General features: G+C 47.1%; 1 protein-coding gene across 1 annotated transcript in view; it reads left to right on the top strand.

The window, feature by feature from the left end:
* NLRC5 (NLR family CARD domain containing 5) overlaps window positions 1-14,605 on the top strand; it is a 73,355-nt gene that overhangs the window by 37,781 nt on the left and 20,969 nt on the right. The window contains exons 24-29 of the mRNA XM_060185510.1: window positions 4,207-4,299; window positions 4,437-4,499; window positions 7,841-7,924; window positions 10,986-11,069; window positions 11,731-11,820; window positions 12,189-12,254. Of these exons, the coding sequence (XP_060041493.1) occupies window positions 4,207-4,299; window positions 4,437-4,499; window positions 7,841-7,924; window positions 10,986-11,069; window positions 11,731-11,820; window positions 12,189-12,254 (480 nt within the window). The remainder of the gene's footprint in view (window positions 1-4,206; window positions 4,300-4,436; window positions 4,500-7,840; window positions 7,925-10,985; window positions 11,070-11,730; window positions 11,821-12,188; window positions 12,255-14,605) is intronic.

Here is a 14,605-nt window from a genome sequence, read left to right as displayed (position 1 = left end):
GAGGAGGTGGAGAGAGGACCTAGGTAGAGTCACACAGGGCCTGGTAGTCAAGGAGAGGAGTTTAGGGGTTCTCCAAGGAATTGAAAGGCCGTAAGTCAAGTGTAGTTTTTTTAAATATTTGACTTATTCACTTATTGGACAGAGACAGAAACTGAGAGGGAAGGGGGAGATAGGGAGAGAGAAAGAGAGAGACTTGCATCCCTGTTTCACCAGTTGTAAAGCTTCCCCCCCCTGCAGGTGGGGAACAGAGACTTGAACCCAGGTCATTGCGTACTGTGACATGTGCACTCAACCAAGTGCACCACCACCCAGCTGAACCAAGTGTAATTTTTTTTTACTAGTGATTTAATATTGATTTACAAACTTGTAAGATAACAGAGGTATAATTCTACACCTTTCCCACTACCAGGGTTGTGTGTTCCCGTTCCTCTCCATTGGAAGCTGCATTAGTTCTCCCAAGGTCATAGATATGGGATGACTATTTTTTCTATAACTATTTATCTATATTTATATATACTTGCCCATTTTTTTTTCCTTTTTCCTTCTCTTCCTTTCTAAGTCATACTTACTACTTCCAAGTGTCCTTCTCCCCCATCCCCCCACCCTCTTCTTTCTCCAGGTCCTGATGGAATTGGAGTTCACAGCCCTCTGGTCATCTTCCCCTAACACTTACCCCTCTGCGAGTATGGACAAAAATTCTTTGTGGGGTGCAGAAGGTGGAAGGTCTGGCTTCTATAACTGCTTACCTGCTGGACATGGGTGTTGAAAGGTTGATCCATACTCCCAGCCTATTTCAGTCTTTCCCTAGTGGGGCAGGGCTCTAGAGAAGTGAGGTTCCAGAACGCATTGGTGAGGTCATCTGCCCAGGAAGTTCAGGATGAAATCATGGTAGCATCTACAAGTTGGTGGCTAAAAGGCAGTAACATATAAAGCAGGACAAAGTGTTTCATAAACAGGAACCAAAAAGTAGGAATAGAGCAAATGGGAATAAGGATTTTAGGGTAAAAATAAGTGAAGGAGTCTATTTTTAGTATTATTTAGGGGCCTGTGACTTTGGTAGTTTTCTCTGTAGTTTGAGAGCTAAAATGAAGGTGGACAAAAATATTTTCTGGGTGTCAGATGGTATTAGAGTTGAGAACAGGATTAGAAAGCTGGATCAGGAGGCTGGGTTGTGGCTCACCTGGTTAAGCACATATGTTGCAATGTGCTAGGTTTGAACCCCCAGTCCCCACCTGCAAGGGGAAAGCTTTGCAAGTGGTGAAGCAGTGCTACAGGTGTCTCTCTGTCTCTCTCCCTTCTCTACCACCCTCTTCCCTCTTGATTTCTGGCTGTCTCTATCCAATAAATAAATAAAGATAAATTTAAAAATTGTTTAAACTGGATCAGGGCAGAGAGTAGTAGCTCCCAAACTTGAAGAAAATATATAAATATATAAATACGGAGTCAGGCAGCAGCACAGCGGATTAAGCGTGCGTGGCGCAAAGCGCAAGGACTGGCTTAAGAATCCCAGTTCGGGCCCCCGGCTCCCCACCTGGAGGGGAGTCATTTCACAAGCAGTGAAGCAGGTCTGCAAGTATCTGTCTTTCTCTCCCCCTCTCTGTCTTCCCCTCCTCCCCATTTCTGTCTGTCCTATCCAACAACAATGACATCAATAACAATAACTACATCAATAAAACAAAAAGGGTAATGAAAGGGAATAAATAAATATTTTTTAAAAAGAAAGAAAATATATAAATACAATCAATTGTTTATCCCTTCAATCTTACCCAGGGCATATATATATTCATATTTATCACAGGAGCCTTATAAACCCTGAGTCCCTGTCAGTGAATTCACAGTGCATGGTCACAGCTGGGAACATTCTAGGTTGCACTCATTTCAGAACCAGTTTTCCTCAAATGGCAGAGTAGGATTAGAGCAGTCCTTACCATTGCTAGTTCATAGTGAGGATATAGTCCTGAAAAAGCCCACAAGAGGGCTGATAATGATGTTCCTGATGGAAGTAACCAGTGATGGACACCTGCAGGCCAGCTTCACTGCTTGTGAAGCAGACACACACCCCCACCCCCCCGCAGGTGGGGAGCTGGGGTCTTGAAGCCAGTCCTTGGAGCTGGGCACTTGAGCGGGATCCTTAAGCCAGTCCTTGCACTTTGCACTATGTGTGCTTAATCCACTGTGCTACTGCCCGATCCCTGTCGAGTATAATTTTAACATCTCCAAGAAGAGGTGTGACAGGTGGGAATGAGAGCAAGGAAGAGGCTGTGCTGTCAGGGTAAGAGATGATGGGCTGAGGATTGGCAGGGGTGGAGAAAGAGGTGAATTGGGGAGAGGGGGCATCTTGAGAGTGAAGCTGACAAGACAAGATTACAGAGGATATGTAGGGCGTCAGACACAGAAACCAGAAACGGCAAGGAGGCCTCTGAGTCATCTTGCTTTCTTGACAGCAGTGGTTCACAGCCTGTAGTGATTTTTCAGTCAAGAGGCATCTGGCTGTGGGGACACTGGTTTGTGAAGATAGGGGAAGTAATACTAACAACACTTAATGGACAGAGAAGATGACTCAGTGGCAGAACCCCAACCACAAGTAGCTGAGACCCCAGGTTCAATCTTTGGCAATGTATAAAATAGTAGAGTGCTTCTCTCTCTCCTTCTCTCTCTCTCTCTCTCTCTCTCTCTCTCTCTCTCTCTCTCTCTCTTTCAAAAATGAACTAAGACTCAGCAAGATAACTCACTTGAACAGTGCACCCGCTTTGTTGTGTGCATGACCAACATTCAAACCCATTCCCACACTGGCGGAAGCTTCAGTGCCGGGTGTCTTTCCCATTCTCTCTCTGTCTCTCTCTTTCTATCAGAAAAAGCTGGGGCCAGGTGGTGGTACACCTGGTTGAGTGCACATGTTACAATACTCAAGGACCTGGGTTCAAGCACCTGGTCCCCACCTGCAGAGGGAAAGTTTCACAAGTGGTGAAGCAGGGTTGCTGGTGTCTCTCTGTCTTTCTCCCTCTCTACCACTCCCTTCCTCTCTATTTCTGACTGTCTCTAAACAATAAATAAGTAAATAAAGATAATTAAAAAAACTTAAAGAAAAAGTTGGCCCAGAGCGGTAAAGCCCTAGCTGACAGCATCTACAAAATAGTAATAAAATAAATTAAAGGTTGTAGAAGACAGTATAATGGTTATGCAAAAAAAAAAAATGCCTGCAGCTCCAAAAGTCACAGGTTCAGTTCCTTGTACCACCATAAGACAGAGTTGAGCAGTGCTCTGGTGGAAAAAAATTTTTTTTAATTAAATAAAGCAGCTGGGAAAATGGCTCAGCAGGTCTTACTTATCTGAGGCCCCATATTCGATCACTGGGATTGAATAAAATAGCAGAATTGTGCTCTGGTCTCTCTGTCACTGTCTCTGTTTCTCTCCCCCATCTCCTCACCTCCTAAGTAAATAAATAAATAAAATACATCTTTAAAACATCCTTGAAGGGGCCAGGTGGTGGCATACCTGGTTAAGCACACACAGTACACAAGGACCCAGGTTCAAGCCCTTGGTCCCCACCTACAGGAGGAAAGCTTCACAAGTGGTGAAGCAGGACTTGCAGGTGTCTCTCTGTCTCTCTCCCTCACTATCTCCCCTTCCTCTCTCAATTTCTATCTGTCTTTATCCAATAATAATTTTTTTAAATTTAATCCTTGGAAAAAAATCAGTAGCATCTAGCTGGGAGAGGTCTAGATTGCAGCTACACATCCTTCAGGACAACCCCCCTATAACAGAGAAGTCTCTAGTCTCAACTCTCAACAGTGCAGAGGCTGAGAAACTGCTCTAAATCCCTAATTCCTCCCACTTAGCAAGAACCTACCTGTGACGTCTGGGCTTACAACTAGAAACAGTAGTGAGGATATTAATAAGTAGGGGCTGTAGTAATCAGTGCACCATGAGGAAGGCTGTTTTCCAGGTTTGGAAACTGAGGCTCAGAGAGGTTAAGTGAGTTGTCCAAGGACACACAGCCAGCATGTAAACCATGGATCCAGCTCTTGCTACTAGACTCCAGGCCCCTGTGTGTCTCTCTTGAGTCCCTGCCTTCTCCCTTACTGCCTTGCTGTTCCACAACCCTCTTTACCCTCCCATACCTGGCCCTCTGGATTCTCTGGTCCTTGCCAACTGACCCTGCTTAGCTCTGAGGTGCTAATGCAGGGCCCTCCTTCCCCTTCTCAGGCTGAGCCTGGCGAGAAAACTGCCCCTGAGAAGCCCCTTCCTGCTGGCTGACCTCTTCAGCGTGTGTTCAAAGATCCAGAAGGTGGAACTCAGGTGATCTGGGACTGGTCTCTGAAACCCAGTCAGTGTTGGGGAGTGGGATAGAGACAGTCCCAAGTCAGAGGTTCAGCTGTTGGAAGAGGGGTCCTCCTATAGGCCAGGGTGGCTAATTCGACTGCTTTCTACTCCAGGTCCCTGTGTCACATGAGCCTACACTTGAAGACCAGCGAGGAGCAGGAGGGCAGATACTGTGGGTAAGTCCCCTCACCCACCCACCCACCACCCACTGCCTGGAACCATGTCAGAGGGTGCTGGGGACCAAAAGACCTGGAGTGACCAGAGCAGAAGACAATGTGCCTGCATGGAACATCTCCCTGAAGTCGCCCTGCAGCAAGACTTTTTTCCTCCATCAAAAAGAAGCAGAGGTCTGGGAGCTGAGTGGTGGTGCCCCCACTTAAGCGCAAATAGTACTAAGTGCCCAGACCTACATACACACACACACACACACACAAGGATCTGGGTTTGAACCCCCAACTCCCCACCTGCAAGGGGGATGCTTCACAAGTGGTGAAACAGGTCTGCAGGTGCCTATCTTTCTCCCCCCCCCTCTCTCTCTCTCTACCTTCCTCTCTCTGTTTCTCTCTGTCCTATCCAATAAAATGGAAACAATGGCCACCAGGAGCAGTGGATTTGTAGTGCTGACACAGAGCCCCAGTGATAACCCTGGAATCAAAAGGAGAAGGAAAAGAGGGAGGAGGAAGGGGGGAGGAGGAAGAGGAGGAAAAGGAGGAAGAGGAGGTCTGGAGGGCTCAGTCGATCGAGCAAGTGCCTTACCCTACACAAGACCCTGGGTTCGAATCCCAAATCACATGAGATCACCGTGGATAGCACCAGGAAGCTCTGTGGATGTGGAGCAGTGCTGTGATGTTTCTCTTTGCTCTCTGTCTCTTTCTCAATGTCCTTACATTTTCTTTTTTTATTTATTTTATTTATTTATTTATTTATTTCCCTTTTGTTGCCCTTTTTTTGTTTTTTTATTGTTGTAGTTATTATTGTTGTTGTTATTGATGTCGTTGTTAGTTAGGATAGAGAGAAATGGAGAGAGGAGGGAAAGACAGAGAGGGAGAGAGAAAGACACCTGAAGTCCTGCTTCACCATCTGTGAAGCGACTCCCCTGCAGGTAGGGAGCCGGGGGCTCGAACCGGGATCCTTATGTTGGTCCTTGTGCTTCGCGCCACGTGTGCTTAACCCACTGCGCTACTGCCCGACTCCCTGTCCTTACATTTTCTACCACTCTCTTTCACGCACAAACTCTCCCTTGTACATATATGCACACTCAATTAAAAAAAAAAAAATTAGTGTTCCAGGAGGTGGCGCAGTGAGAAATCTTTGGACTCTCAAAAATGAGGTCCCAAGTTCGATCTCTGGCAGCACATGTGCCAGAGTGATGTCTGGCTTCTCTCTCCTCCTATCTTTCTCATAAATAAATAAAATCTTTTAAAAAAAAAAATTGAACCAGGGAGTTGGGCACTAGCACAGCGGGTTAAGTGCATAAGGTGCAAAGAAGCGCAAGGACTGGGTAAGGATCCCAGTTCAAGCCCCTGGCTCCCCACCTTCAGGGGAGTCGCTTCACAGGCAGTGAAGCAGGTCTGCAGGTGTCTATCTTTCTCTCCCCCTCTCTATCTTCCCCTCCTCTCTCCATTTCTCGCTGTCCTATCCAACAATGACAACATCAATAACAACAACAATGAAAAAAAAGGGCAACAAAAAGAAAAATAAATTTTTTTAAAAATTTTTAAAAATTGAACAAGTAAGATAGCTCTCCTTAATTATTATTATTATTGTATTAATAATAAGGAAACACTGACAAACACCATAGGATAAGAGGGGTACAACTCCACACAATTCCCACCACCAGAACTCCATATCCCATCCCCTCCCTTGATAGCTTTCTTATTCTTTAACCCTCTGGGAGAATGGACTCAAGGTCATTGTGGGATGCAGAAGGTGAAAGGTCTGGCTTCTGTAATTGCTTCCTTGATGAACATGGGCATTGACAGGTCAGTCCATACTCCCAGCCTGTCTCTCTCTTTCCTTTGTGAGGAAGGGCTCTGGGGAATCGGAGCTCCAGGACACATTGATGGGGTTGTCTGTCCAGGGAAATCTGGTCAGCATCATGCTAGCATCTGAAACCTGGTCCTTGGTCCTGTTCTAGCCCTGCTCTCTGACTTCTAGAGCCCGGAGAGTCTCTAAGCCAGTGGTCTCCAGAATGTAGGCCCTTGACCAGGATGGGGTGAGTTTTAGGAGGTTAGCCAGATGGTGGAGTGGTTCACCTTCACTGAATTCCCTAGTGAACTAGTTACACCCTTTCCAATTCTCTGATGAAGGCTGAGAAGTCTCAGTTGCATGTTAGTGTGACTTTAATACTTCTCTAACACTTGCTAAGATCCTTTTTTAATAAAGAGAGAGCCCTTAGCAGCTACCACTCTCAGACTAGAAGGTAATGATGATATTTTCTCACACTCCATGTACTGTGTTAGGTTGATGGGCTGTTTGTGGCCTGCGATGCCAGTTTCCCATTTGAATGAGTACTACAAGTCAGTTCCCTTTGATAACAAGCGCATGAAAGAAAACCAAAGTGCTGTTTTATTATTGTTGTTGTTATTGAAGGGGTTAATTCTGGTTTTAAACTAGGAAGCAAATGATAGTCTGCTAGGAATTTAAGATAGTGGAAAAATTCCTGATAGAGGGCAACAGTGGTAAAAAAAAATTGCTATTGATATTAGGTTCTTTCTTATTTTCTCTTTTTCTTTCTTTTTAAAAAATTTTTTATTATCTTTATTGATTTATTGGATAATGACATCCAGAAATTGAGGGGAAGGGGGAAGTAGAGAGAGAGGGACAGAAAGACACCTGCAGTACTGCTTCAACACTTGTGAAGCTTCCCCCTGCAAGTGGGGACTGGGGGCTTGAACCCAGGTCCTTGGGCATTGTAACATATGCACCACCACCCGGCCCTTCTTTCTTTTTTCTCTTTCTCTCTCCCTTTCTATCTCTCTTCCTCCCTCCCCCTCCCCCCCCCAACTCTGCAAGGCTCTTGGCTGGTCCCAGAATGCATCTGCCTTATTGAGTTGTCTCTGCATAAACATTTCAAAACAGACTTCCTGTTTCTGTAATGATATACTATAAAGCATCGGTAGCCTTCTGAAAGAGCAGATGCCACCCTTACTTTCCCCATCTGACTCCCCTGACTGGTCACTAAAGTCTCCTCCAGAGCTCTGCTTCACTGAGCTTGAACCAGATCTCTTGGAGAGCCTTGCCCTAGAGTTTAGGCTTCAATCTGGGCTGGCTTTCCAGAATGTATATCTTACCAGCTCCCTGATGATGCTATATGGTGACCAGTGAGAGAACTATGTTCCCAGAGGAAGGATGTGGGTGCTGGGTGGGCTCTGCTGATAGGAAGGAGAGGTAGGAGCAGTAAGTCATGGATATGTCCAGAGAATCCAAGCTAGGGGTCAGAGGGCCAGGAGCTCAGAGGTCCCACCTGGGCTGAGTGATTGAAAGTCCCCTCTGACCATCCCCTTTCCTCCTGCAGGTTTATAGGCTGCGACCTTGGGCAGGAACATGTGAAGACACTGTGCAGGTTGCTAAACAAGTGTGACCACCTCAGCCAGCTAGAGTAAGTAGGAGGAAGAAGAGAGGATGGAGAATATGGAAGAGTTGCCTGTGTGCCACTGGAGGGGTGTGTGTGTGTGTGTGTGTGTGTGTGTGTGTGTGTGTGTGTGTGTGTGTGTGTGTGTGTGTAAAACAGCTAACAGAGTGCCTAGGACTCCTACAAAGTTTCCCTATACCTATCTTATCCCTCCCACTCACACTCCTGTCATAGTGGAGCTAGTTCAGGGTGTAGCCTTGACCTAATACAGGAGACCTTACAAAAGGTCTCCACCAGAGGGTCAGCACAGCACACATTACCATGCACAAGGACCCAGGCTGGAGCCCTTGCTCCTCACCTGCAGGGGAAAGCTTCACAAACGGTAAAAATAGTATTGATGATATCTGTCTTTCTCTCTCCCTATCTCCCCCCCCTTAGTTTCTTTCTGTCCTGTCAAATAAAATAGGAAGAAAGAAAGGGGGGGTAGGGAATGGCTTCCAGGAACAGTGAATTCATAGTGCTGGCACCAAGCCCCAATAATAACCCTAGTGGCAAGAGAAAGAAAAGAAAGAGAGAGAGAAAGGGAGAGAGAAAGAAAGAAAGAAAGAAAGAAAGAAAGAAAGAGAGAGAGAGAGAGAGAGAAAGGGAAAGAGAAAGAAAGAAAGAAACAAAGAAAGAAAGAAAGAAAGAAAGAAAGAAAGAAAGAAAGAAAGAAAGAAAGAAAAAGGGAATGAATGAAAGAGGGTCGGGCGGTAGCACAGCGGGTTAAGCACAGGTGGTGCAAAGCACAAGGACCAGCGTAAGGACCCCAGTTCGAGCCGCCCCCCCCCAGCTCCCCACCTGCAGGGGAATCGCTTCACAGGCAGAGAAGCAGGTCTGCAGGTGTCTCTCTTTCTCTCCCCCACTTGTCTTCCCCTCCTCTCTCCATTTCTCTCTGTCCTATGCAACAATGATGACATCAATAACAACAATAGTAACTAAATAATAAAACAATAAGGTCAACAAAAGGGAATAAATAAATATTTAAAAAGAAAGAGAAAGAAAGGAAAGGAAGAAAGAAAGAAAAGAAAGAAGTGGTGCAGCAGGATAGCTCACCTGGACAGTGTGCTGGCTTTGCCAGGTTTGAGTTCAGCCTCCACTGCATTGTGGGAAGCTTCAGTGCCATAGTTTCTTTCTTTGACTCCTTCTGTCTAGCTCTCTCTTTCTGTCTGAGAAAGTCAGCCCACCTTGGTGAAGCCTCAGTACCAATAACAAAAATAAATAAATAAATAACCAAATGGCCCAGCCTGAGGAGAAACCCAACACTTCAGAGCCAACCAGGTGAGGACTTATAGGCTGTCATATTCTTTTTTAAAAAATTTTTTTACATTTCTTTATTTATTTTCCTTTTTTCTCTCTCTCTCTTATTTTTATTTTTTTAGGATTTTTTAAAATATTTTATTTTATTTATTTATTCCCTTTTGTTGCCCTTGTTGTTTTATTGTTGTAGTTATTATTGTTGTTGTCGTTGTTGGATAGGACAGAGAGAAATGGAGAGAGGAGGGGAAGACAGAGAGGAGAGAAAGATAGACACCTGCAGACCTGCTTCACTGCCTGTGAAGCAACTCCCCTGCAGGTGGGGAGCCGGGGTTCAAACCGGGATCTTTATGCCGGTCCTTGTGCTTTGCGCCACCTGCGCTTAACCCGCTGCGCTACAGCCCGACTCCCCTCTCTTTTTTTTTTTTTTTTTAATTTTTTATTTAAGAAAGGATTAGTGAACAAAAGCATAAGGTAGAAGGGGTACAACTCCACACAATTCTCAACACCCAATCCCCATAACCCATCCCCTCCCATGGTAGCTTTCCCATTCTCTATTCCTCTGGGAGCATGGACCCAGGGTCGTTGAGGGTTGCAGAAGGTAGAAGGTCTGGCTTCTGTAATTGCTTCCCCGCTGAACATGGGCGTTGACTGGTCGGTCCATACCCCCAGTCTGCCTCTCTCTTTCCCTAGTAAGGTGTGTCTCTGGGGAAGCTGAGCTCCAGGACACATTGGTGGGGTCTTCAATCCAGGGAAGCCTGGCCAGCATCCTGGTGGCATCTGGAACCTGGTGATTGAAAAGAGAGTTAACATATGAAGCCAAACAATTTGTTGAGCAATCATGGATCCCAAGCTTGGAATAGTGGAGAGGAAGTGTTAGGGAGGTACTCACTGCAAACTCTTTTATTTTTTTATAGAAGGTGAGAGACAGAGAAAGATAGAAGGGAGAGGAAGAGACATGGAGAAGGGAACTGCCCCACCATTTGTGAAATTTCCTCCTTCCAGGTAGAGACTGGAGGCATGATTGAATAGGGTTCCTCGTCCATGGTGACATGTATATTTTACCGGGTATGCCACCACCCAGCCCCCATGGCCATGTTTCTTATTTCAGAGATGTTTATATAAAAAGATGTTTATTTAAAGAATATTAACTTGTACCAGGAGACAAAACAACTATTGATTTCTAGGGTTCTCCAGAAAAATATTAATATATAGCCAAACCTCTAAAGTATCATATTCAGGAGCCACATGGGTTCAGAGACACAGGCTGGATGTCAGATATTACAAGGCAGGACGAAGATATTGTTTCCAAATGTTTTCCTCACCACAGGAGGTAACCAGTGAAGGGAAGTGAGAGTGTAATCAAGTGCAATTTCTGATCCCACGTTCCCAAATTAAAAAGAAACAATACATAAAGTAAACACTTCCTCCCAATACCCTTCCTCACCCTGGGTTCCCTCCTGTTCAGAGATGATGGCTCCCCACTGAGCCCTGAAGCAGGCCAAGGGGACCAGAAAAGCCAATTGGTTTTGTTCTGATTCTGGGGAGCCTGCTGGAGCAGCCACCAGGCACTGAAGGGGGAAATGTGATCCCGGGGACCTGGAGGGGGAGGGTGTGACACATACTCTAGCAGTGACTGGTGGTACAAAATATGGTAAGGCTCAATGCTGGCATTCAGTGAGGTGGTTATGGTGCCCTGGAGTGGTGGGGTGCTGATGGCAATGCAGTGTGTGTGTGAGGGGTGGGGGGAGATGGTGTCTGACCCCCACCAACCTCCTCTGACCTCTTGCAGCCTCTCGGCAAATCTGCTAGGAGATGGCGGCCTCAGGGCCCTCCTGGACTGTCTGCCCCAGCTGCCCATCTCTGGTTCAATTGAGTAAGTGACCTGCAGCCTCCCTGACATCAAGGGCCAAGGCCTGCCTTGACTCCTAGACCTGGGGCATCAGCAGGTTTCTCCTGTGGCCTCCCTCGAGAAGCCCACCGGAGGGGAGAAGGTCTTTGTCTCCTTCCTTCACTGCCTGTCCTGGCAAGGTCCCCACCAGCCACCCAGCAGAGGGTGTGAGTGGCCAGAGCTGACTGCAGGAAAGGAGTGTCAGCTTAGCCCTAACTGGCTGGTCTTAGACCTCAGTTATCCCACCCCTGGTCCATCTTGTCACTAAAGAGCCTCTCATCAACCCCTATGTCAGGGAGAAGCTACAGGACCTGGGGGATCAGGGCCAGAGCCAGGATACTACCCATTACTAGGCAACTGAACTCTGCACTTTGGATGTCCCTGATCTCCTTGGGGCTGAAGCTGCCAACCCAGGTGCTTCAGTGCCCTGTCCCCCAGGGCAGAAGGCATGTGTGGTGTGGCTCTTATGGGGGGGGGGGATGGCACCTGCCTGACAGGTGGGCACGGTGCAGGCACAATGCCACTCTGAACTTACTCAGCTTGGGCAATGACGACAGCTGCAGGGAAGAAAACAAGGGGTCCCAGCCAGGGCTCCACAGAAGCACTGTACCCTACCCTCTCCTCCTGAGCCCCTTTTCTCTTCTAGCCTGAGCCATAATGGCATCTCTCAGGAAAGCACCCTCTGCCTACTGGAGGCCCTGCCCTCCTGCCCGAGAGTCCGGGAGGCCTCAGTGAAGTAAGGAGAGGCTGGCACCCCTTGCTGGGGTGTGGGAGGTGTGTGGGAATCCCCCTCTTTGTGCCCGCTGTCAGTGTAACTAGGGGCAAATCCCACCATCTCTGGGTCTCTGGGTTCACGGGACAAGGGGTCAGTCTCCATCCTGAGACTCACACGGAAATGGGACAATGGTGGGATTCAGAATCCTCGTAGGTTGATTTGGGGATCTCTGCTAGTCAGCAAGCATCTCTCCTGTGGCTTCCACCCTCCACTCCTCAGGAGCCACTCCCCTACAGGCCCACTCCCTCACTGCTCTGTAGTGCCCCCTGGTGTCAGGTCCCTAGAATGCTGGCCAGGTAACTCCAACATCCCCACACCTCTCTCTGCAGCCTAGGCCCGGAGCAGAGCTTCTGGATTCACTTCTCCAGAAAGGAGGAGGCCAGGAAGACACTGAGGTAATTCTGACCTGGAGATCAGAGAGCAAGGGAGAGGATGGGGGGGGGGGGGCTGACCCTGCAGCAACCCCCATGCTTCCTCTACCAGCTCCCCTCCTCCTCCACACCTCTTCACACTTAAGTTCTGTGCCTTGTCTGCTCTCCCTACATCTGTCTCCAGTCCCTCCACACTTCCAGTCCTCTGCCTGGACCTAACTAGAAGCCTGGCTAAGGGATAAGGGACTCTGAAGTCATATGGGAGCAAATCCCAGTTCTGTCAACTGTGTGACCTTGGGAAAGGGACTTCATCTCTCTGTGTTTTCATTTCTCACTCATAAAATAGAAGTAGCTGTTCTCCAGGTCCTGTTGGAGTTGGAGTTCAGAGCCCTGTAGTCATCTTCCCCCTAACATTCCTTACCCTCTAGGAGTACGGACCAAAATTCTTTTTGGGGTGCAGAAGGCGGGAGTTCTGGCTTTCCCTCTATAGATGGGGGCTGGGGGCTTGAGCTCAGGTCCTTGCACATTATAACATGTGTGCTCAAAAATTTCAAAGAAAGAAAGAGAGAGAGAAAGAAGTAGCTGTTAGGCCAATCCTGAGAGGATTAGAGGAACCGGTATGTATAAAATGCTTGGGTCCAACAACAATGGCATCAATAACAACAGCAATAATAGCCACAACAATAAAACAACAAGGGAAATAAAAGGGAATAAATAAATAAATATTTAAAAATAAATAAATAAAATGCTTGGAAAGGCCAGCCTCAGTTGAGTGCTGTGTCAGTGGTGGTTTGTGATATTATTATGACGCCCTTCTAGTTTAGACTCAGGCTCTGTCTCAGCCTGCCCCCACTGCCTTGACCCAGTCTCCTCCCAGTCTTTGTGTCAGCTGTACCCATGACCACCAAATGGCCTAGTGCATCTGACCGGGCCTCCCCTCCACAATCTGTTTACTCTTAGTGCTGCGTGGTGGCACACCCGGTTAAGCTCACAGGCACAGTCTGTTTATCCCACAACACTAACTAACCCCTGCTGCTTTAAGCCCTTTCCCTCCCCACTGTCCCCAGGATAAAGGTCACATTCCTCAAACCCTGGTCTTGCTCACAGTCTGATCTGGCCATCAGGCTCTATCATATTCATATCCTATACCCCACACCGACACACACACACACACACACACCATGGATAGCACCTTACAACACACACACAAATCACATGCAGCAGCCACACTCTGCACACACAGAGCATATCATGCACTACACACCATGCCATATTCACATTCCCACACCACATATCACACACACATCACACATCACACTACACTGACAGCCATGGGAAGTGGGGGTGGGAGGGGACAAACTTGGTCTCACCAGACAAGCACTGCTGAAGAAGCGTCCCTGCCTCAGGCATTCGGCCTGACATTCTCTTTTCTGAGATAAAATCCTCCAGGTCTTTTAAGACCCACTCAAATGTCAGCGGCTCCCAGAAGCTTCCTGTGGCCCTTCTTCTTCTAGCGTTTGCCCTTCTTCCGTAGCCAGTTAATGGCTTTGAAAGTGACTGGGATCCATGTGGATTCAGTCGGCTAGGAAGGATCGTCAGTTTCCCCAATGAGTGGGTACTCACGGGATGCACCACGGGAAGGTCGATCCAATGCATCCCTGAGGTGTTGTGCTGCCTCTTCTCAGCCTGCCTGAGAGCCAGTGCCTGAAGCCTAGCTGCAGACCATGCAGGGCCAGGATCCCAGATCTTCCTTCTTGTCAGGGAGCCTAGAATAAGGTGGTATGGAGGGTGGGGAGGGGGGTAGTGGGGTACTGGGGAATGATTCTAGGTCTGGGGTCTGAAGGCAGCTTAAGCAAGATTACAACCCACTTCTACTCTTCCTTCTCCTCTTCTTCTTCCTCCTCCTCCTCCTCTCTTCACTCCACCTCCTCTTCTTCCCATCTTTCTCCTTATTCTTCCCCTTCCTTCTTCTCTGTTCCTCCTCCTCCTTCCTTCTTCCCCGTCCTCTTCTTGTTTTAATACAAAGCTTACTCAAAGCGATATTTTATTAAAACAAACTGCATCTCTTTGGTAAAAATAGTTTTCATAATGTTTCAGTAATCAAAACCTGAACATTTATTATGTTTTGTTTGTTTTATGCACAAAGACTGGCAAGTGAGAAGTGGCTCTTTTGTGACTGTTACCCTCTGGCAGTTATTACTCAAACTCAAAGCAAGTTTTATATTGTATTAGAAAAGAAGATATGAAAACAACTGGAAAAAATAAACTCAAATGCAGTTGTTGTAAATGACTTCCAATTAGAATTACTTATCAAGGCAAAGAATAAGGAGTTGAAACAAGGCATTTATTCTTTTGCATAAGGGCATGCCACCAAC

The sequence above is a fragment of the Erinaceus europaeus genome, chromosome 2 (genome assembly GCF_950295315.1).
Source record: "Erinaceus europaeus chromosome 2, mEriEur2.1, whole genome shotgun sequence".
NCBI lineage: Eukaryota > Metazoa > Chordata > Mammalia > Eulipotyphla > Erinaceidae > Erinaceus > Erinaceus europaeus.
Note: the sequence above shows the minus strand (reverse complement) of the source record. Positions and strands in the feature narration are given on the sequence as shown.